The sequence below is a fragment of the Manacus candei genome, unplaced genomic scaffold (assembly GCF_025592945.1).
Source record: "Manacus candei isolate 608988 ecotype Guabito, Panama unplaced genomic scaffold, ASM2559294v1 h1tg000061l, whole genome shotgun sequence".
Taxonomy (NCBI): domain Eukaryota; kingdom Metazoa; phylum Chordata; class Aves; order Passeriformes; family Pipridae; genus Manacus; species Manacus candei.
Window position 1 is genome coordinate 5,385,542 of NW_026138109.1, and position 24,177 is coordinate 5,409,718.

The following is a 24,177-nucleotide window of genomic DNA, read 5'->3' on the forward strand; positions in this document are numbered from 1 at the left end:
GATGTTTTTCAAAAACAAAAATAATTAGGTAGGGAAAGTTATGTAATAGCATGAGGTTAATTCCTGTATTAAGTCTATAAAAGACCAGTAGGGTTGTTTCAGGCCTGAAGCACCTTTAAATGTAAATTTAATTTCTTTAATGCATTTATTTGTATATACTCTATAGATAGATGGGGGGTTTTAATTCTACTTTAGTAGGCCAGAAGAAAATGCTAACGACTTTTATTACTCTAGATAGATACCTAAAGGTGATTTTTCTCTTTTGAATTCTTAGGATTCCTATTCCTACGTTCGATCTACTGCCCCAGCTGTAGCTTATGACAGCAAACAGTATTATCAACAGCCGACAGCGACCGCGGCAGCCGTAGCTGCTGCTGCCCAGCCTCAGCCCTCAGTGGCTGAGTCCTACTACCAGACAGGTGGGTGGCATGGTTCACACTGCTCTCCTTGTTCACAGCCTGTCAACTGCTTTAATATCTTAAAAAACAGTTGTTTGAACATTTCACTTTTTAGTTTTGTCGCATAGTTTCTGTCAACGTGTTGAAAAATTTTCCGCACCTAGAGCTTCAGTGTTATTGTGACATTGCCATAAGTAGCTGCCTCTCAGGTTTGGATTATTACCAAGTAGACTCAAAACATACCTCTAGGCAAAGGTCTTATTGATTTGTCTAGAAAACTTGCTGAAGTAGGTTCAGATGATAACTTGATTAGAATTAGTCTTTTAAGTCTTTAGTTACTTCATTTGTGTAATTCTTTCATTATTCGCATCATGATTGCTACAAATCACCAATCCTATTTAATTTTTTTACTTCACTTAGAAATAAGAGGAAAGTTTAGGTGTGTGCTTTGGTTTAGTAAAACCAATGGATGAGGAGGTTCTTTAAAAACATAGTAGCACAGTTAAAAATAAATAATAAAAGTGAGGCTTACTAGTGTGAGCTGTGACATGGTTAAATTGCTGTTTGATACATTGTATGCAGTGCATAACCATGACAACCGAATGCAGGACGCTAAAAAGCAAAACAAACAAAGAAACCAAAACAAAGGCCCACTTTTTACACATTTGTTCACCAGCATGTTTTTAGTTATCCCATAATATGGTTTGCATTTCATTCAACTAAAACCCATCAATCTTTGTACACTTACATTTTCTATCCTAATTAGCTCCAAAAGCAGGATATAGCCAAGGGGCAACTCAGTACACCCAAGCCCAGCAAACTCGACAAGTGACAGCTATAAAACCTGCAACCCCAAGTCCAGCAACAACTACGTTTTCCATTTATCCGGTGTCCTCGACTGTGCAACCAGTGGCAGCTGCAGCCACTGTTGTTCCATCCTACACTCAAAGTGCGACATACAGTACAACGGCAGTGACTTACTCTGGTAAGGATTTTGCATATTTTGTTACTGGGATCTTTGCAGTTGTTACAGGAGAGACTTTCAATACTCAGAATTTTAGCGGTTTCTGTTCAATTACATCGAAGTCTGCTGAGAAATATCAACCAGTTAAATCATTGTAATTTTGTTATATCTTTAGAAGAGGTTTGGTGTCTTATGTGCCTCTTTGGTTATATGTGAGAGTATACAAGTGGCATTGCTACGCGAATGGTGACTGACTGTAAGAACTGAAAGGAAGAGATGAGGGATAGAAAAAATAAGGAAGTGCATCCACACAAATGTTACCCTTGGGAAATGAGAAGGGAGCATGCAGTTACAGAGACAGTTCGATATAAATCTTTTAAAATTGGGCTGTCTTGACCCAAAATGGGATGACAGTGGGTGCTGAAAAAAAGACTGTCATTCAACCATTGAGAATCCAGAAAGTAGTTACTGAGGAAAATGTGTTAACTTTGTAGCCAGATGATAATCAGCTGGCATGTTACAGCTACCTTGAACTTTTTGTTTTCTGTTTAAAAAGGGATTTTAGTACTTCCTCGAGACAGAGCCCAGTTTTCTTCATTTATTCAACTGATACTAGAAATCAAGAACTGGCATAGCCAAGCTTTAGTGAGCAAGCATCTTCTCTGCACTAAAAGCTTAAATCAATGTAATAGGATGTAATAGTAGTAGACATTCTGTCTTTTATCTTCATTTTTTCCCTTTCTTCTGCATTATGTCAGTACTCCTTGCTGTTTGGAAACTTGAACAGCAACTCTGGTTCTGGAAGATTGCTTTCTTCAGGTGGCCTTTCATAAACCTTTCACTGAAATTCTTGTTCCATCATACCCAATTTTACCAGATATGCCAGGAAATTTCAGATGTTCTTTAGATATATAAGTGCATGCCTAACATAACTGTTTGTCTGCAAAGATATGTCTAAAATTGAATATATTCCAGTACAATTGGTACCTCTGTATTTGTGTACTGTAAAACATGAAGCGAAATTCAGACTGCCTGACAAGATTTCAGTAAATTATTTATATCTTGCCCTGCCCCTCTGTTATGCAACATGATTTGAATTAGTGTATTATGTAGTCGATCCATGATACCCAGTGATGTAACATTTGCTTTATTTTGATTTGTGAGGTACCTCTTACTCTGGCTATGAAGCTGCAGTGTATTCGGCCGCATCGTCCTATTACCAACAACAGCAGCAGCAGCAACAGAAACAGGCAGCAGCGGCAGCTGCTGCTGCTGCTGCCACAGCTGCTTGGACAGGGACCACCTTTACTAAAAAGGCACCATTCCAAAATAAGCAACTGAAACCAAAACAACCTCCCAAACCGCCCCAGATCCACTACTGTGATGTTTGCAAGATCAGCTGTGCTGGACCACAGGTACCTGTATTACATAGTTTTCTACTTTGCACGTTATTTGTAATTTCTTCAGCTAAAAATCTGACCCTGTTAAGAGTCATAGAATCGTTAAATGGCCTGAGTTGGAAGAGACCTTAAAGATCATCTCGTTCCATCACCCCTGCCATGGACAGGGACACCTTCCAACTGACTGGGTTGCTGAGAGCCCCATCCAGCCTGGCCTAGAACACTTCCAGGGATGGGGCATCTGCAGCTTCTCTTTTTCAGTTTGAAGCCATCCCCCATTATCATGTCATTGCATGCTCCTGTAAAAAGTCTCTTTCCATCTTTCTTGTAGGCTCCCTTCAGGTACTGGAAGGCGTCAGTTAGTTCACCCCAAAGCATTTTTTTTTCCAGGCTGAACAAACTGAATTCTCTCAGCCTTTCCTCGGAGGAGAGGTGCTCTATCCCTCTAATCAGGAATATGTGTTAATTTTTGAAGATTTGATTCTATACTTATACTAAAGGAATAATTAAATGAAAATGGGTGCTACTATAGAAAGAGGTCCTATGAGAAGACAAAAGGATAGATCCCCGAGCTTGCACAGAGAAGCTTCACCTGTATTTTGGACTTCAGAATTATTTGAAACTTTGAATTTGATTTACTTCTTTAGTATAGCAAACTTCTTAGAAAATACTTTTTGGAAAGCTATGGAATTACATAAATTATGTGAATGGTAAGCCTGAAAATTTACTCTTCACTGTATTCCAGCATCCCCCTTTAGTTTCACAGTGTGTACAAGTGCACGGAAAATAAGATACCAAGTCATGCAAAGTGTTGGCTAAAAAGTTCCTTTTTTTTTTTTACATAAACTTGTCGTTATTTCCCACCCTGTATGTTCTCTAGATTGCCAGTGTTAATGTAGGAACTCAGATCAACTTATGCATTAAATTTTCAATACAGCTTTATTTATGCACTGCCTTCTTTTAAATTGGTTTTTCTGGTTATGTGGATACACTTGATCCCCGTGGTCTTGTAAGTTAGAGGAAAAACCAAAATCAAGAATAATTGAATGCAGTGCAGGAAACTGTGGTTTTCTGATCATACCAAGTTTTCAGTGATAGTATCTGTTGACCACTACTTGACTGGGGAAGGGAGAATTTAGAGAAGAAAAGCCTATATTGTTTTACCTAACCGTGGAATCCTGGTGGTAGAGAAGAAAATTTACTAGTCTTAGAAGTGGCCTATTAATACCTGAAAACATGTCATACAGAGGAAATGTTCAGAGTAGGAAGTGTTTCCTAAGTAAAGTGTGTGTTTTTTATGCAGTGTTATATATTATACGTATTCACATGAATGATGAATGAGCAGTACAAAGACAGCTGATTGTGTGTGTATTGTTTATTTAAACAGACTTATAAAGAACACTTAGAAGGCCAGAAACACAAAAAGAAAGAAGCAGCATTGAAAGCTTCCCAGAACACCAATAACAACAGTACTTCTGCTCGTGGAACTCAGAATCAGTTGCGCTGTGAGCTTTGTGATGTGTCTTGTACAGGGGCAGATGCTTATGCTGCACATATCCGTGGAGCCAAGCATCAGAAAGTAAGAGTTTTCTCTTGTTCTTACTATGCAAGACAATGTCTATATTTCTTTCCATCATTTTTTCTCATCTTAAGAAAGGAGAAGATAGGCAGAAACAATATAACTTGAATTATTTTTTTTAAAGATGTTTACTACTTCTTTTTGTTTCGACCTTGTCTTTAAGTTCACTGTTGGAAAGGCCTTGCTGAAAGAAAGGGGGGGAAATATTACCATGACATTAATGAGAAGAGGATGTCTTGGGAAAAGTATGTAAATTGTAGGAAGAGATATGGATTAAGATGAGGAAAAGAGTCATTGAGGACATGGGGTACCACGCTTGTGCCCTGTAACTGTTCTCAAGACTTCTTGAGATTCATCCTACTTGTCTGGTGCTGTGAAGCTTTCAGTGCTCTTTGAAACACTGTAAGCTGAGACAGTGCCAAGAAACAGGACTATTATGCATCACTCCTTAGTAATTCTTGCAAAGAAAATTGTCATATGGGAGCAAGGAACAGTGTCCTGTAATAGACTTTACAATGCATATGCTTGGAAGACTTCTGATATGCATGTTTTTCCTACTGTTTTGGGTGCATTTAGGTGGGCATTCTGGAATAAAGTCTATGGGCTGCACTGTGAAACATTGTGACTTGTGTTTTAAATTTGGCCATACAACAGTAAATGCAGTAGTAGGGTAGAATGTGTGTTTTATATTACAGATTTTCCTCATAGCTCTGGAAAGATTAGTGTCACTAACAAATACAGTATTAATACTCAGCTTTTGTAGCTCTTTACATCTCAGAACACAAGCATCAGTAACATTGTTCCTATTGAAATAAATCTCATAGCAGATATAACATAAATTTCCCACAAGACAGACTTGTCTAGTGTTTTGTTCTTTCTTTAATAAATTGGACCATTACTACTTTGGGTTCTATCCAATAACTCCATAGTTATATGGAGTATAGTATATGTTATCCTTATGTAATTGGATGTAGTTTTCTCTTTCTGATAGGTAGTCACTAACCACTGCTCTTTTAGGTTCTTACCAGTATAAAAATGAAGTCTGAAAGGACTCTGTTTCTGTGGTAACTGAAGAACTGTGTGCATTCTACTGGAAAAAAAAAGTAATTTTAGAGAGTTGCTTGAACTTAAATTATAGTATTGTGTGACATTAATATGTCTGTATTCTGATAGGGAACATAAAAACTAAGAACCTAAGAAATTAATTTATACAGTTGTGAGCATATCATGCTTGTGTACATGTGTTTGCATTTAAGGCATGTCTCAAAGATTTGTATGGTTTTTACTCCTATTTTCAAAACCCAGTCTTTAGTTTTGGTTTTGCATGTTTTCTGCTTATGGACTACATGGATTGCTTTTCCAGGTGATGGTAAGCAGTCACCAAAAAGAAGTCTTACTCTGTCAGGCATGTTGTGGAAAGGCCTCTGCTTATTGCTTCTAAGAATAAGCATGTACCTCTTTACTATGTAAGAGATATTAAAGAACTCTGAAATACCTCTTCCGTCCTCTTTAACTATTTCTGTACGTGTACCTTTTTCTCTTCTTAAAATAAAACAAAACAAAACACTTTTGCCCAAGGAACCTCTTCAGTTTTGCTAGATGAACTGGAAATTCTTTCAATATGAATACTCTTAAAATGTAGCAATTGAAAGAGACAGTGTTGTTCAATTTAATTAATTACTTAAATAGTTTAATTAGTTACAAATACTGTTTGGAACCAAAATAGTTCAATGTGCTACACTTTTGGAGGGAGAATAAAAAGCAACCAGACAACAAAACAGACACATTGAAACAATGGGAGCAAAATGTTTTCTTGAGTTGTGCTGACTTACAAGTTTATTGCATTTCTGTTCTCATCTACACAGCTGTGGGAGTAAATGCTTGAATTTCTCATGGAAGTAAGCTATGTGACATAAATATTTACTGTTTCCTTGTGATACAAATGCCAAGAGCTTTCAAATGTCCTTTTATTTGGACTACTTTTTGTAAAAAAACAACAGCCAAGTTTTTTAGTTATATTGATCTTTGTGATGCATAATTGAGATCATGTTATGAATTTGAATTATGAATTTCTCTTCATACTTACAGGTAGTAAAGTTACACACAAAACTGGGCAAACCCATTCCTTCAACTGAACCAAATGTGGTTACCCAGGTGACTTCCTCAACATCCACATCTGCTTCCAAGCCAACTGCCTCTGCTTCAAATATAGCAACTAGCAGCAGTACTGTGAACTCTTCTGTGGCATCCTCTGCAGTGAAAATTCTTACTCCCACGGCAAACACGCCACTTAACACTGCGTCCAACAACAAAACATCTTCAACCGCTGCTAATATACCTGTAAAGAAAATATCTACACCGAAAATTAACTTTGTTGGCAAGTACAGAAGTCAGTCTTTATTTTGAAACCTAACCTATTCTATAATTTTTTATTATGTATGAGTGCAGAGATACAAATGTATTTAGTTAACTTCAGGCATGAGGAACTCCATTGCGTTTAAAGGAATTACTGATAGGTGAGAATAGGGATGTATATTAAAGTTTTTTTCAAAATTTGTGGCATTTTCTGCCTGGTTGTCTCCCACCGTCATGAGAAATCTCACGCTTATGGTTTCTTATGTAGTAGCTGCTGGAGTATTGCAGTTTATAGTCCAGCTGGTCCTAATTTCAGCTCACAGCCTGGACTGTTAAGGCACCTGCAGTAGGTTGGCAGTCAGTAACTGGGCAACTGAAACATCCTTGTAAGAGTAGAAATGTAACCATGGAAACTTTGAACTGAGCATGACAGACACTGAAAGATGGGAAGCAGCTGTTCCACAATAAGCTGTCCTGCTCTTCAAGGAAAGACATACACAGTTGCAACACTATATGGGTATACTGCCTTTACTAGTACAAACACTATAACATTTTAAGTACTTTTTTTTTGATACATTTACACAATGTCAAAAAAAAATTAAAATAAATTCAGCTGACTTGTTCCGTTCTGTCCTGTCTCTTGGAAAAGCGGGGGAAAAAAAAACCCAAAACAGTAATTTTATAAAGCAAAAGTTTTTCTTGTTAAAACAAAAACCTTTAGCATTTAAGTCACTTGAATGTTGCTAAACTCATTTTTAAACTCTTTATTTGTATTTAAAAATATGTTTAAGTTCTAACTGATTTTAAAAGACTGATAATGCTTTGGCCAGACCATTGATATTTGCAAATAAAGTCTTCAGTGTGCACGTCATGTTTAATCGCATTCTCATTTTATGAAAGTTAATTTAACATTTTTTGATTTCTAGGTGGCAACAAGCTTCAGACAACAGGAAGTAAAATGGAAGAAATGAAATCAGCTGAAAGTGTTAAAACAACTCCTGCTGCTACAGTACAAACACAGGAAGTAAAACCAGACACAACAACTGAACCAGTGACTCCCACAACTCTTGCAGCCTTGCAAAGTGATGTCCAACCAGTGGGCCATGACTATGTGGAGGAGGTATTAATGTGAAAATGTGTATTTTAATTGTTTTAGTGAAGCATAATTGCAGAGTGGTTGAGGTTGGCAGGGACATCTTGAGGTCATCTGGTTCAGCCCCCTGCTCAAGCAGGGCCTCCTACAGCCAGTCACCCAGGACCATGTCCAGGTAGTTTTTGAGGATGTCTAAGGATGGAGACTCCGTAACTTTCTTGGGCAAACTGTGCCAGGGCTCACAATAACAAAATGTTTCCTAATGTTCAGTTGTGTTTTTGTGTCTGTTGTCTCTGGTCCTGGCACTGTGCACCACTGAAAAGAGTCTGGTTGTGTCCTCTTTAAATCCTTCTTCCTTCAGGTATCTATATACATTGATAAGATCCCATCCCCATCAACCTCCTCTTCCCTAGGCTAGACAGTCAAGGTCCCTCTGGATGTCAGGGCAACCCTCTGGCATATCAGCCACTCCTCTTAGTTTCATGTCATCAGCAGACTTGCTGAGGTTACACTCTGCCCCATCATCCAGGTCATTCCTGAAGATGGAGCCAGTGTTGATCCCTAGGGTACGCTGCTGGCTACTAGCCTCCAACTGGACTTTATTCCGCTGATCACTGCTGTTGGCCAGGCTGTTCAGACAGCTTTCAGTCCACCTCACTGTATCCTTATCCAACCTGTGCATTAACGGATTATGTTTGAGGATATTGTGGTCAGACTGTGTCAAAGGCTTTACTGAAGTCCAGATAGACGGTATCAATTACTGTGTCTTCATCTGCCAGGCTTCACTTTGGTGAAGCCATGCTGACTGCTCCTGATGGTTTTTTGCCCTCATTGTACCTGGAAGTGGTTTCCAGGGTTAGCTGCTTGCATCACCTTCCCAAGGATCAAGGTGAGGTTAACTGATCTGTAATTCCCTCAGTCCTCTGTGGATGGCGGGAGTACAGAGACAAAGCAGATGATCAATGTGATCGAAGCGATGTCCAGTTTATTATTTAAATCAGTTAACTTTTATACAGTTTAGTTTGTTCTGGGTACATGCTCACAACAAGGTGATTGGATAGCTCAGTCTGTGCACGCATCTCATGCTTTCAGTTTATTGGACCTGGTACTCTCTCCATGTGGCCTGAAATCATAGTTGGCATGCAAAGCTCTTTCTATTGATCTGCCTTTAGGGTTTTTCTGAGATCTGCAGGTGTTTCATTATCTCCAGTTTCTCAAGGCTTTCTTACTTTAAACATACTATTTTCTCAAACTTTATAACTATAAACACACAGCTAACAAGTATAAACATTGCATATTTTCACACAGCTTATAAGTATAAACATTACACCGCTTGCCACTTCTAAAGTCGTGGCAAGCAAGGCCTACAGAGTGCAGGAAAAATTGTTCAGAGAAATCTCTCTGCTGCGGCCACAGTCCTCCTTGAAAATAAGAGTGACAAGGCACTGAACCTGCAAAGGCTTGTGCATGTGTTTACACTTTTGTATTGTACATATTTCTTTTTTTACTCAGTGGGGCATTTTTCAGGTGACTGGTATGAGAAAGGTGGACCAAGTCTAATGTAAATTTTGTATTATATGCAATGGTATATAGGTTTGTAATTTATTCAACTCAGTATGTTCAGGTTTGAATTTAAAGCTATGGACAGTGGTTGTCTGTCAGCAATGAAAGTTCTCCTTTGCCTTCTTTCAGTCATTGAATGAACTTCTTAGCATGTTTTGAGACAGGTAGACATTATCCAGTGACACTGGATAGTTAGACTACTGGATAATCAATTTTTACATCAGCTTTATAAAAAAAGAAAATAAAAGGCCAAAATGTGTTACAACTTTATTTTCCAGGTAAGGAATGATGAAGGAAAGGTGATCCGCTTTCACTGTAAACTCTGTGAATGCAGTTTTAATGATCCCAATGCCAAGGAGATGCACTTGAAAGGGAGACGGCACAGACTTCAGTATAAGGTTGGTACAAATGCTAATGCTTCTCTCTGAAAATCAACCAGACATCACTGATCATGTGTTCTTACATTTAAAGACTAGAAGAAAGGAGGCATATGAAATAAAAGTTAGAGAAATATGTTTCCTAGGGCATATACTCTTAAAGAAATAATGTGAAACTACTTTGGTTTGGGTTTTTTAAGATGTTTTAACATTGCTTGTAGTATGCAAGCAACAATAGATTCATTATGTTGTTTACCATGAATTTCAAATAGTGTAAAATAGTATTGCTCAATGTTTTTGTCAGGATAAACCATGTACACTCTTTGTGGAATCCTTAAGAAACAATTGTTTGCAGATTTTTTTAGTGATAAGTGCATTTATGCAGCTCTAAAACTGCATTTTACTCCCCTTCATTTTACTGTAGACGAGTAGGGCTTGTTAAATATGTCACAACAGCTCTGTAATCTTGTGATGAGAAGAGGAAATCAACATTTAATTAATTATATTTTTGAACTAGAAAAAAGTAAACCCAGACTTACAAGTAGAAGTAAAGCCCAGTATTCGAGCAAGAAAAATTCAAGAAGAGAAGATGAGGAAACAGATGCAGAAAGAAGAATACTGGAGAAGGCGAGAAGAGGAGGAACGCTGGAGGATGGAAATGAGGTAATGCATTGTTTTATGAATGAATGAATGAGACAAAGCTGCAGTCAGATTATCTGAAACTAAATTCATTAGTTACTTATTTTGAATACTTCTTTGAGGAACTCTGTACTGTCTTGTTTTAAATTAGGTTGTCATTATCTCTCTGGGGTTTTTGTTTGTTATTGTTCACTCCCTCTGAGGAATGTAGAGTTGTTAGAATTACTTTGCTGTAAATTCAGACCTCCTTTTAAAATAATAATTCATTTTAGTTGCCCTCTGGAGTTCACTGGTATTTGCTTATGACCACTAAAAAGTGGTTGATGAGGACATATGAGAATCTCTTTAGGATGGCTGCAGGTATTAACTGCTATATAAAGAGAACACTTTGATTGATACACTTCAGGCGGTATGAAGAGGATATGTACTGGAGGAGAATGGAGGAAGAGCAGCACCACTGGGATGACCGACGCAGAATACCAGATGGAGGATATCCTCATGGTCCTCCAGGACCTCTAGGCCTGCTGGGAGTTAGACCAGGAATGCCTCCTCAGCCTCAAGGACCAGCTGTGAGTTTCTTAAATTGAGAAAAAAAATTAAATCATACTTACCAGGAGACCCAGTTAAGAATTACAAATTATTCAGTGCTATTTCATTTGTCTCCAGTGTTTGTTAATAAAGGATTTGGAAAAGTGAAAAATTTTATGGCAATGAAATGGTGTAGGTGGACCTGTCTTCCAAAATAAGTCCACTGAAATGACAAGAGGATGCCTTAAATATTGTTTCTTCTGAAATACAAGTCACATTGCATTTCTGTAGTTTTTATTTTATTTGACTGTATTACATAATTTGTGGACAAATACTTGGATAAAAAGTGGCTGGATCATCAGTCTCAAAGGATAGTGCTTAGTGGTGGATCATACTCTACCTGTGTGGAGTGCAGTACCACATAGTTTTATCCTGAGGTTAGTCTGAAAAGGACCTTATGGATGATCTGAAAGGTGATGGGGTGAGTGCACACTCCTGTGGTTTGCAACTGGCATGAAACTGAACCAGTCTGGGATGGGGAGGATGGCTGATACATTTGAGGGCAAGGCTGCCATCCTGAGGGACTTAGGCAGGCTGGAGGAATGGAACTTTATGGAATTGTGCAAGGACAAATATCTAATACTGCACTCAGAGAGGAATAATCCCATGCCTTGATACAGGCTGGGTAGCAGCTCTGCTGAAAGGGATCTGGAGGTCCTGGCAAACAGCAAGCTGACTGTAAGTCAGCAGTGTGCCCTGGCAGCAGGCCAGCAGCACCCTGGGCTTTGGTAACAGGAGCATAATCAAGAGGTGAAAGGAAGTGATCACTTTCGTGAGAAACAAACTGATATAGTACATTTAGTTTGGGGCTTGCCAGTAGAAGAAAGATACAATAAACTGTAGCAGGTTCAGTGTGGGGCTACCAGGATGGTGAGGGGTCTGGAATGCATGCCCTGAGGGACAGGGATCTGGGCTTATTCAGTCTGGAGTAGCAAGAGCTTCAGTGGGACATAATAGCCTTCTGTTACCTGTGTATTATAAAGACAATGGAGCCAGGCTTTTACAGCCATGAGAGGGTGAGACACATGCAGCTTGAGCCAAGTCAAAAGAGGTTCAGATTGAAAACAGGAAATTATGTTTTTTTCATGCAAATGGCATACAGCCTCCATCTTTGATGGTTTTCAAAAACCAACAGGCTAAAGCCCTGAGCAACATGATGTGGTCTAACAGCTGACCATGTTTTGCACAGGACGTTGGACCGTACAACTTCCTGAGATCCCATATTGTATGAATGTAATCATGGATACTTTATTTTGCATCAGTATGCAAGTATTTCCCAGTTGACAGAAAGACAAGAGGTATTTTTTTGGCAGAGGTCCCTCTGATCCTGGGATTTGTAATTTGTTTAATTTTGACACATTTCATGTCTTTTCAGACACTATTGATTGTGACCAGTGTAGATTGTTAAGGACACTTCAGTTCATGTTTTGTTACATTTCAGTGATGTCAGGGTTGAATATTCTGTTGTTTAGCCACATGTTTGGGCTTTGATCACAACTTGGAAGTGCACTCAAGTTTCAGAAATACACTTTTTTGTCTGTGTAGCCTTTGCGCCGCCCTGACTCCTCTGACGACCGCTACGTGATGACCAAGCATGCTGCTATATATCCGACGGAGGAGGAGCTTCAGGCAGTCCAGAAAATTGTTTCTATTACTGAGCGTGCTTTGAAACTTGTTTCTGACAGCATGACTGATCTGGAAAAAAGCAAGAACAAAGAGGGAGATGACAAAAAGGATGGCAGTAAAGACAGGTATTTTTTTAAATTAGTTTTTATGAGTGTCATTCTTTTTCCTTACCCAGTTAATCAGTGCTTGAGGGATTCTCTTCTCTCTGGGTTTTTATACAGTATATGCCACTGTGGTCCCAGAAGTATGTGGAATACTAGTTTGCTTCACTTCTCTATGTTCAGGATTATTTTCAAGGTTTTTACATTGTTGTTTTAAATACGACTTTTAACTGTAATTCACAGAGCTTTGAAGGGAGTTTTACGGGTAGGCGTTTTGGCTAAAGGATTGCTGCTCCGTGGAGACCGAAACGTCAATCTTGTTTTGTTATGTGCTGAGAAGCCTTCTAAGTCATTGCTCAGTCGTATTGCTGAAAGTCTTCCTAAGCAACTTGCAGTAAGTAGAATTTTGGGGTTTAGATTGGAATTTTTGTAGATGTGCTGTAAAATTCAAGTCACATATCAGCAGGGCTCACTGTGCTACATTTCATAGCTCTGGTTCAGTTTCTTTCCATTTTCTGAGTGTTTTCATCTGAATTCAGAGACTGCTGCAAATTCTGCTTTCTCTGTATTGTGTCCGTACAAGGGTGCACTCTAGTGGTGTAGTACCAGTCATCATTTTATAGATTTTATTTAAATGGGAAATAGAAATGAGCACAAGAAAGACTGTTATTCAGTTATCAGCAGCAATAGGGGTAATTTGTGCAGTGTTACAGAAAGCTTGCTGCCTGAAGGTCAGGTTCTCCATTAATGCCAGTCTTTTTGTAGTTATATCTTGTTTCCCATTTGTGTCAGTGCTTTGTAGGTCCACAGTAGCTTAGTCTTGTCGGGTGTTTTGTGTGATTTGGATCTTTAAAAAAACAAACATGCAGTCTTAGACCATTCATTGAAATTAATATAAACCATTTGTGGTATTTCCACAAGGAAGGAAAGTTAAAAATAAAGTCTCTCCCTTCTCTCTGCTGAATGAAGCCTGTCCAGTGTCACCCTAGAGTCCCTGTCACAGCATTAGTATTTCACTGCAGTCTGGTATAAACTGCTTGACAGAATATCAGTGACATGGTAGAAACTTTAGCAGGATCAGATTAATTAGAAAATAGTCTCAGGTTTTGCTCTTGTTTGAAGTAACAGAACAGAAGTCAATTTAAAAAATGCACATCTTGGGCTGTCTTTGTGGAGATGTGACTTGTCTATGTAGTTTGTGGAAGAATGTCACAGAGGTGCTGACAACTTCCTTTTGGGGCTGTATAGAATTATTAAATTAAGTTCACAAGAAGCAATTTTTAAAAACAGTCTTGTTCAGTTACTCTTACATTATTTTCCCCTGGTGTTTGTCTTGCCCTTAGTTCTTAGCATGTTGTGACAGCCAAGCATAGGATGTACCTAGCAATACCCATCCTGAAACTGTGAGCTTGAAAAACAACCACTGCATCTTTGTTTTTTAAAGGCTTCTGTGTTCCAATGAGAAACACCCTGCTGACATTCTAAGTGGCTCTGAGGCTTTTCTTTATCTCAAACACCATCAAGATTCTCGTTCTGTAATTGTATCTGAATTTCCTTTCTGGGTGGTTTTCTTTCTTTTGCGTGCTTGATTACTGTTGTGTATTTTCATTAACGATTTGGAAACAGTATGCAAGTCCAGATATCTGTCTTAATAGTGTGTACTTCGGTTTCTATGACTACACAGGTGTCTGCTTCATAAAATTATGTTGTGTTTCTGTCTTTCTGTTAAAAAACCACTATGTTGGAGTCCATTTTCTTCCCCACACTTTTATTGACCACATGCTAACAGAAATTTCTGTTTCTCAATATTTAGGTAATAAGTCCTGAGAAATACGATATCAAGTGTGCAGTCCCAGAAGCAGCAATAATTTTAAATTCATGTGTGGAACCCAAAATGCAAGTTACAATCACACTGACATCTCCAGTCATTCGGGAAGAGAACATGAGGGATGGAGGTTGGGAAGTTGTTAAAGATGTTACTTTTTTCTCACCCGTTTTTTAATGTTTATCTATTCTGCTTAAGATGGCATTAAGGTCCTGGAAGGCAACATGCTGGCACATATATTTGGTCGAAACCTTGTTTTTCAACAACCAGTCTTGGTAGAGAACAGTTGGTTAAAATAAATGCGTATATGATGCTTTTATTTAATTTTTAAAATTTTTAACTTTATGTCCAACCTCAGCTTTCTGGAAAAGGTACAAACTTGACTTTTTTCCCCTCTTTTAAAATTATGTGGAAAACTAAGTATTTTATACTAAGTGGCTATCAACTGGCTTCCTAGATCAGTCTTACCTTAAGAGAAAGATTTTATGGTTTTAGAAAATCAAATGACAGGGTTTTGGGTTTAAACTGGATCAGTATTACCATCACTTAGTCATTCCAAATAGCAGCGCATTTAAAATGCACTTTCGATAATACTTTCGATGGTAACATTGCTTTTAACTTTAAAAGACAATGCGATTTTTTCCAGCTCTCTGAGGTTGTTTTTTGGTCTGAAGTGCTTTTTGAGTATATTTAGGCTCCTGGTATTACTATCAGTCTTCTATCCAACTGGCAAACCCAGACTAGTACAATAAGAAATGGCTTTGTCGTTGAGCTGAAGCAGAAGGTGGAGCTTGTAAATCAATTTGCATTTCTGAAGTCCACAGTTTCTCTGGTGCCAGCAGTGTTGCTTTAGGGTCTGTTCTGTAACACTTTCAGAGCTCCAAAAGCTTTTAAGCCAACAAGCATGATTAATGTCTGCAGTACATTGGTTCTTTTTATTTACGGGTCAGATAAAATTAACTTTTGTTTCCTTTTAATCCTGTATTTTCATAGTTGAAAGTGATCATAGCAAACAGGGTTCTGGTGTTTGACAGTGAACCTACAAATAGGAAATCTGAGGCGGTCTTAGCACATCTCATATGCAGGTTGAAAGAAACTGTATGTGTGTATGTATACATGTGCTTGTGTATATACGTATTTATATAAGCCACAGAGGTTTTTTTATTTCATCTCATCATTACATGTCCTCTAAAATACTTGAGGTTTTTATATTGCATTAGTAAATGTCCTGTAGCTGTGCCTAGTGCATTATAAGCAAGCTGTGTTAACACAGTCATCCTGCATACTCAGAAAGAAAAATTTCAAGATGCATTCTGTGGTTTGGATGACTTCCAAAGAGTCTTAGAGTGCTCTGTACATAATTTTTAAGCTGTACATATTATTCCTAGCTATAAAGGCTTTGTAACATGTACTGTCACACCCAACCAATTTTACTTGTTTTTTAACAATGTAAGGGGAACGTGATTGGCCTGAATCTGACTTACCATATTATTTAAGTTTATAAAGAATATGTTCACTTAAAAGATTTTATTATTAAATTAGACTAACTATTAAGTGAAATTATCCTTAAACACCATGCTTATTTCTCAATGTGCTGTGCAAAAGTGCAATATTGATTCCTGCTACAACACTTAATTTCAAATAAGTGATTTCTGGCCTAAAATTCCATGATGTGGACTAAAAATAAAAGAATTTTCAAATTACTGTCATCGGTCCCTTAATTTATGCCACCAAAAGGAAACAAATCTGTATTTTTGTCTGACCCACACTTGAGTTAAATTATCTTTGTGAGTTTATTCACTGCTGAATGCAGTACTGCCTCTAGGCAATCAAAGTCAAGTTAAATTTCTCTTCAAGACACTGAGCAGTATAAAATGGATGTGCAGAAAAGTTCACTTTTGAAACTGGAGCAAATAGAAGACTGAATTGCCAATTATTGCAGCAAAGGAGTTCCTTGTTGCGAAGACTGCTGCTTATTTGCTGCAGAGTAACAGTATGTGTTTGTGTTTTTCTTACTGCAGCTTCTCATGCTCTGTGTCTTACATTGGTTTGAAGTTCTCATTTTTTTTAGCCCGCTTGGGGAGCTAGTTCAGGTGTTAAGGAAGGCTTTACCGGAAGAACCAGTTCGAGTAAAGATGAGACTGTCTTGCACGTGGAGTAGAATCATGTTTGATGTGTAATTACATGATGAAAGGCTAAAAAAAACCCCACCAAAACAGTGAAATAAAATTGTTAACCGCATAGCTACTGTTTCTCACAGTATTGTGCGTTTGACAGTTTCCCGAATCTGATATTCCAAGAGCTCTAACTCCTGCTGTGGAGTCTTCCTTCAGCAAACAAAGTGTACATACTTACAAAGACATCTGTGTGTGCGCGTGTGTCTTTTTTATCCTTAGCTAACAGCCCCGGTCCAAAGCCTTCTAGCAGAGGGACTTGATTCCTGTCAGGGGTGGCTGCCAAGACATCGGAAGGATTTTTGACCAAGGTTTTCTAAAGCTCAGTGTCACACCTGCCATGCTTTACAAAGGAGGGGTTTGGATGCATAGTCCTAGCATCTACTGTTACTTTGTGTTTGTTTTTGGTTTTTGTTTTTTTTTTTTTCTTTTCGTCTTTGTCTCTCTCCTAGAATTAAGCAGTGTTCACACTAGTCTTGAAATAGTTGACTGGATAAAATGTATTTCACATAATAAAACTTACCTAAATTGATACACCTGTTAACTTTTAATGAAGAGGTAGTGTGGACACAGCATGTCTAACTGAAGATTAACCCCTTATGTTTAGCCTAGTAATGAGTTATACAGGGTAAGAATTCGTGCCCGTATTTTGTAAATTAATTCAGGTTTTGTCTTAGTTTAATAGGGTGGTAGGTTAGGCATCTGATTTTAGTTAAATAGTCTTTAAGGGGTTAATCCTGAAATGTGAAACATATGCAAAAATCCACAGATTAAATATTACAGGAGTTCCCTTGATATATCTTTTCAGTCAATGTGCAATACATGCCTCAGCAACTTCTAACTTTCAGAGTCTTAAGTTTCAAGAATGTTCTTATAATAGCTGTTAGTAGTCCATTTTAGATGGGCGTTTCCAGCACTGAGTAAGATTCTTTTCTGTGCATTTAAACTGCAATTCTCAGTAAAATTATTTTCCAAATTAAAGTTTTTCAGAGGTAGAAGTTTAAAATTATTTAATGATTTGTTGTGCTAAAAGTTTGCACAGTGTCACTATTTGTGTATTACTTTTAGAAGAAAGTAAATAATTGACTGATTAGGCTAGTAGGCCCAACAACACATATTTTTATTTCTAATTCTCAGCCCAACTTTCCCACTTTTTCCTGGTGTGGGTTTTCTCAAGATGTTCTCCTTGTCTCTTATATCTGGGTTGTACTCCTTTCATCCGTTACCTTACCTGGCACCCCTCTTGTTTAGGTTTTGAGGGGATTATTTTGCTGGAATTTTTTTTCATTTGTTTTATTTTTTTAAAATAAACACCACTTGAGATGTCACCATTTGCTCTGTAATTGCCTTGTTAGTGCAGATTTTCATCTTTCCACTTCAACATGTAGTATGTAAGTTGGAATATCTGTGTGAGGAGATACCTATGTTCTTCTCAGCTTTGTTCTTATGAAGTCCTTTCCCTTTTATCCCTGTGCAATGGGACTGCTTTATCAAAATGCTCAAATCTGAATGCAGTACTTCACATTAAATTTAATTACTGTATTGCAAAGCTATACCACTGCATTAATTCATGGCTTTTCATCACTGTATAGTAAAGTATCCTACTATTTATTTTACATTTGTGGTTTCAGAGCATTATTTCTGCAACATCCCTAAAAGCTTCTTGTTGCAGGCATGTTTGATAAGTCTCTGTTTTTAAATTTTATTCTCTGGCTTAGCTAAATTTGTATCTTTCTGAGTAAACTATATTGCTCCATACAGTCAGCTCCTGTGAAATGAGTGCCGTTGAGTGAGGGCTTTTTGTTCATTTTATCTGGTGTATCACCAGTTATGCTGCCAATATACTTTGTTAGTAGTCCCAATAGCCATTTTCACAACTACTAAAAAAAACTTCTAAAGGTTATCACTGATCTGATTATACCAATGTAATTTTCAGCCTGTGGATACCCTTTCACATTGTTCAGTGGCTCCAGTTTTGCTGATGAAATCACTTCTGTGGTCCCTTCCTTTTTGGTAGCAAAGCAGTCAGTTTGGTAATTAAATCCTTTTCTGAATATTTAAATACACAAGGTCTACTGTATTTTTTTATCTTTCAGGCATTCTGCTTTGTTTTTTAGACTATTCCTTGCTTTTCTCTTTCCTGCTGAATCTTATGTAAAGCAGACCCTTGTCAGATCCAAATGTTGCTGGAATACATCACGTGTATTATCACTGAGGAATTTTATTTACATGAGTAAGATAGGATACTAGAAAGCAATGGAACTCTGTAATATTGAAGAACATTTCACATTCCTTTAGTTAGGTTTTTAAAGCAAAATAATTTCAAGTTTAAGGTATGATAAAAATAACATCATTACTAAACATCTAGTGCTGTTAAGATTTGTTATATTTAGTTTTTCTTTTAAGAATAGGTCCAAATAACACATGACCATTAAAATTTACAAGAAACTAAGTTTGAATGTTTCTGCTTGGTTAAAGTGGATTTTTGTGTTCCTTCTGTCTTGTGTTCTCTGTGCTGGTGCACTGTGTCCAACCATCCTTCCTTCAGAATTTAATTTTAGGGGATATGTGTTTTTCCAGTGTTAGCTTAAATAAAGAAATGCTGCGCATTGCATGATCTGCAATGCATTTGAAAATAACCTCAGAGCTGAAGCGCAACATGCTCTTGATCTTCCGACTGGGTTGATGCCCTCATCCGAATTGAACGACTTTCGCTGAACATTTTCATTTGTTGCTCAAGGGTTTTAAACTTTAAATGGCATGTGTGACATTGAAGCTATTTAAGGAAGTGTCTTGCTCACCTGGTCAAACACCCATTCCTCACTGCATTTTGCCAATTCAATCCATTTTAGATGTAACCTCGGGTATGGTGAAAGACCCACCGGACGTCTTGGACAGGCAAAAATGCCTTGACGCTCTGGCTGCTCTACGCCACGCTAAGTGGTTCCAGGTTCGGAACATCATTTTACTTTCTTCTTGTAGCCTTATGAGAGATTAGTTCAGTTACAATATAAATGTTTAATTGTGTGAAAAAACTCAGCGTTGTTCATGCTAATAATACTTAATACTTTTCTGGTCCCTAAATTTAACTGTAGAAGGTTGAGTATGGAGGAGCTGCTTTATGCAGTGGTTGCTCATTTGACGTCATTTTTTTTTCTGGTCATGGAGAAGGCGATGTTGAAAGCTTGACTCGCTTGGGGTGATCATACGGTGTATATTTGTTATATATTCCATAAGGCTGCAGAGTAACTTCGCTTTAAATAATGGAATATGTGTTTAAAGCTTTGTGTTTAGATTTTAAGACCTTTTTTTTTTCTATTTCTTTAAGTGCATTAAGTGTAGGGAATGAAAGGTGAGAAGCAACTGTTTGGTTTAGTGACTTTGCATGCTGGCAAAGGCACAATAAAGAAACCAAACAGATTCCCTTGACCTTTCAGTCTCTATACCTATTTCTTAGATCTTTACTTTATTCTTTTTTTTCTAATATAGAAAGATACTGTATTTATTGTTACAAATGAACATAGGTCAAAGTGTACAGGGGATCAAGAAATGTTATTCTTGTATAACCTGTGCACTTTGACTTCTACCACCTTAAATTACTAACCCTATATAAAATACTGCTGTAAATGGCAGCTCATGGAATAAAGTTGTAGAATGATTTGTTTCAATCTTGTATCTGAGCTTCCATTGAACAGCGGTGTTTTAGTCGTTCAGCAAGTCCTTTTTGCTGCAGGTGCAGGGATTAATTAATTTGATTTTGTATTGCTCTCAAGGCTAGAGCTAATGGTCTGCAGTCCTGTGTGATTATCATACGTATTCTTCGTGACCTCTGTCAGCGGGTCCCTACTTGGTCTGATTTTCCAAGCTGGGTAAGTAATGTCCTTTTGAATGAGTGTTTTTAATAAATGTGGTACTGCAAGTAAAGTGTAGGGAAGTGTTACTATAATTTTTCAATTTAGATTTTTTCAACAAGTAATGTAGGGGTTTGTTTGGGATTTTTTGGAGCATTTTTTGGTAACAAATACTCCAGATTCCCTCGTAAAGTATAATTTTCTGAGGTTTTGTCATTTAAAACTGGAAGTAATTATTTCTTCCAAAAGGAATTTTCTGGTTCTTTTGTATCCTCTGTGGGTATATTCTTGTTGTGTGTTTTAGCATTTTTTCCCTTTACTCTGTAAAAAAAAATATATTTTTTTCTAACCATCTGCTCTAAATGCTTGAAGTTGGCTGAAGCTTATTTAAAATGATGTTAGCTGTGCCCAGATAGTTCCATGATAACAGAAAGGCTACTTGAAAGAATAAATCACAGTAATTCCTGTGATCGTTAATATGGCCCTCCCACAAGGTGAAATGCCACAGTACTTCAGTGCAGTCTGTCGTTGTGTCACCATCCGATTTTAATCAGTGTCACTTAAATCTCTGGGTTGTATAGGGTCAACTCTAAATTCTTGCATCTGAGTGTTCTTGGAGCATTGACTATTAAATTACCTCTCCAGGAGTGCAGCATGTGCTCCGGATATTAACAGATGTTTAATCTGTGGACTGGACAAAGTTTGTCTGAAACAAGTCTCTGAAACTTGTATTGTGAGGAAATAAACTTAGCTCTGACTGTTTTGTTTCACGGACCAAATCCAATTGCAATGTGCTCCTTCCTGTTCAGATTTGGCGGGAAGGGCACAGTCATTGTCAAGGAAGTTTCAGCAGTTGGCTTTATTTCAATGAGAAATGTTTTACAACTCTACTAAGTTTGCAGACAATTTTATTAAATTACTTCTGATAGTATTTACTGCTTCTGGAAAGAAGTGGAGCGGTTACATCTGGTTTTTAAATATCTAAAGGGAAAAAAAGTACTGTTTGTTTCTGTGCTACATTTGATGAAAAGTACATTGGACAAATAGGGCTTAAAAGACACTAAGAAGTAAGTGCCCTCCTAATATCACTGCAATACTAAGTTGCTAAAGAGTAAACCCTGGCATACTTTTAGAAGAGCATCCTTAGAACTACTGCAACACACAGCAGACTGCGCGTGGGTGAAGAACAAGGAATGTAGTTCCTTAGTGCTCACATACCTGTTCTAATACAATCCAAAAGGGAAGAGAGGTAGGAAGCAGCGTGTCAGACCTGTCTGTGTCTCAATTCTCTCCAAAAGTGATTCCTGACCTGCTCCTGGCACCTGATGCATTGTCAGTGACATGCATCAGCACTGAAGTGTAGTCAGCAGTTCTTTTGTCCCGTCGGAAAAATCTTACTGATTAAAACAATGGCTAAATGAAATTGGTGATTTCTGCCAGTCACAGATGGAATTTCATAGACTGGACACAGTTTTCTTGATACAGGTCTAACTTATATGCCAGAAACCTCCTACAAACAAAGGAGATGCCAGAGTTTTAAAAAAAAACCAGCATAACTAGTTGTAAAAATAGAAGATATTAGGAAGTCTAAAATATTGATATTAGTAGCATTTTATGTGTCTAAAAGTAAAAATTAAATTAAAAAGCATTGTCAGGTTCCTACAAGTTGGAAGAAACTATTACTCAAGTTTGGTGTTTCAGACTTCAAATCCAGCCTTTTGTGGACATAAATGCCAGGGCATCAGTTATAATTCATATTTTCCTAGAATTGAGTTCTAGATTTCAGTGTATTGTATGAGGATTCAAATGAACTAGACTTGAATAAATGCAGAAGCATGGTCTGCTTTGTTCTTCACTGATGCATTTTGCTTCCTACTTGAAAACCACCACATAACTGTTGCCAAATCCTAAGGGATACAGTGTGAGTATGGAAATAACATACTCAAGAATTGAAATATGTCAGTTAAATGGAGCTAAAATAGAAAGGAATGGGCACTCTTGGTGAAGGATTGGGATCAGCGCTGCCTGTAGTTAACTTGCATACATGAGAATAAGCATTTACATGTGGAAAGGAAAAATCAAAGGTAACACTGTAAAGGTAGTGAGAAGGACAAGGAACAAACAACAAATCTGTCCAAAAATCCTACCTAAGAGAAACACATTGTTTGAGAATTAAACTTGCCAAAGAGGTGGTAATGAAACATCCATTTAATGCTTGGAAAGAAAACTAAGGAAATCTAGTCTTTACTTTTACAAATATCTTTTATAGATTTTTCTGGAAAAAAACAGTGTCTTACAAAAGTAAATAGTGGAAATAGTCACAGAAAAAACACCAATGTTTAAAATACAGCTGATGATTTAAACCATTTTAACTAGTATCAAATAATGTGTAAAATTTAAAAAACATGTTTATTACGGGGTGTTCTTTTACCCTTGTTTAACATCTGAGTTAGTGTTAGGCAACAACCAGGAGAAAACTTGCTATGAACTTCAGTTTTGCTAAATGGAAGAACTATTAACCACTTAAGCATTTTAAGAACATTAATTTTTTTATGTTTTCTGTACTCTTGTAGAAAAAAGTATTTTTCTGTATCATCCTGTTAATTTCTTTGGCTGTACTGTGTACTATATTAACATGGCTGACAGAATCAAGTGACCCATGATGTTTCATATGCTTGAAAAATGGCTGCACTAGTTGTCTACCTGCATATGTAGGCTACAAGTTTGTAAATTTCTACGAAATTATTGAACAACTTGTGATGAGAAGAATGATGTCATAGCATCACAGAATTGTTAAGCTTGGGAAAGACCTTTAAGATCCTAAAGTCCAACTGTTAACCCAGGACCATGACCACTAATCCATGTCCTTAAGTGCCATATTCCCGTTTCATGAACACTTCAAGGGATGGTGACTCCACCACCTCCATGAGCAGCCTGTTCCAGTGCCTTACAACCCATTCAGTGAAAAATTTTCTGCTTATATACAATATAAATCTTCCCTGCTTCAGCTTGAGGCCATTTTCTTGTCCTGTCACTTTGTTCCCTGGAAGAAGAGGCTGACTCCCACCTGGCTACAACCTCCTTTTCAGGTGGTTATAGAGAGTGATAAGGTCCCCCCTGAGCATCCTTTTCTCCAGACTGAGCCCAGCCAGCTCCCTCAGCTGCTCCTCACAGGATTTGGGTTCCACACCCTTCCCCAACTCCATTGTCCTTCTCTGGATATGCTCCAGCACCTCAGTGTCTTTCTTGGAGTGAGTAGCCCAAAACTGATCACAGGATGCAAGGCATGGTCTCACCATTGCCCAGTACAGGGGGACAATCCCTGCCCTGGTCCTGCTGGCCACACCACTACTGCTGACACAGACCAGGTGCCATTGGCCTTCTTGGTCACCTGGCCACACTCTGGCTCATGTTCAGCCACTGTCGACCAGCACTGGGACACTTTCCAGCCACTGTGTCCCAGGCCTGTAGGTCTGCATGGGATTGTTGTGACCCAAGGGCAGGACCCAGCACTTGGCCCTGGTGAACCTCACAGAACTGGCCTCAGCCCATCGATTCAGCCTGTCCAGATCCCACTGCAGAGTGTTCCTACCCTCCAGTAGATCAACACTCCCAGACAGCTTGGTGTCATCTGTGAACTGACT

General features: G+C 37.9%; 1 protein-coding gene across 6 annotated transcripts in view; it reads left to right on the plus strand.

Moving 5' to 3' along the window:
* Window positions 1-24,177, plus strand: part of ZFR (zinc finger RNA binding protein) — a 45,385-nt gene that overhangs the window by 16,242 nt on the left and 4,966 nt on the right. For 4 of the 6 annotated variants that reach the window (XM_051804709.1, XM_051804705.1, XM_051804706.1 and 1 more), the window contains 14 exons: window positions 275-419; window positions 1,165-1,383; window positions 2,527-2,777; window positions 4,150-4,341; window positions 6,430-6,730; window positions 7,623-7,816; window positions 9,631-9,750; window positions 10,247-10,392; window positions 10,775-10,937; window positions 12,502-12,707; window positions 12,927-13,077; window positions 14,497-14,638; window positions 19,535-19,632; window positions 20,456-20,551. In XM_051804709.1, coding sequence (XP_051660669.1) covers window positions 275-419; window positions 1,165-1,383; window positions 2,527-2,777; window positions 4,150-4,341; window positions 6,430-6,730; window positions 7,623-7,816; window positions 9,631-9,750; window positions 10,247-10,392; window positions 10,775-10,937; window positions 12,502-12,707; window positions 12,927-13,077; window positions 14,497-14,638; window positions 19,535-19,632; window positions 20,456-20,551 — 2,424 coding nt within the window. Of the gene's footprint in view, window positions 1-274; window positions 420-1,164; window positions 1,384-2,526; window positions 2,778-4,149; window positions 4,342-6,429; window positions 6,731-7,622; window positions 7,817-9,630; window positions 9,751-10,246; window positions 10,393-10,774; window positions 10,938-12,501; window positions 12,708-12,926; window positions 13,078-14,496; window positions 14,639-19,534; window positions 19,633-20,455; window positions 20,552-24,177 lie in introns of those variants that run through there. The other 2 variants (XM_051804708.1, XM_051804710.1) reach the window with 2 other exon arrangements.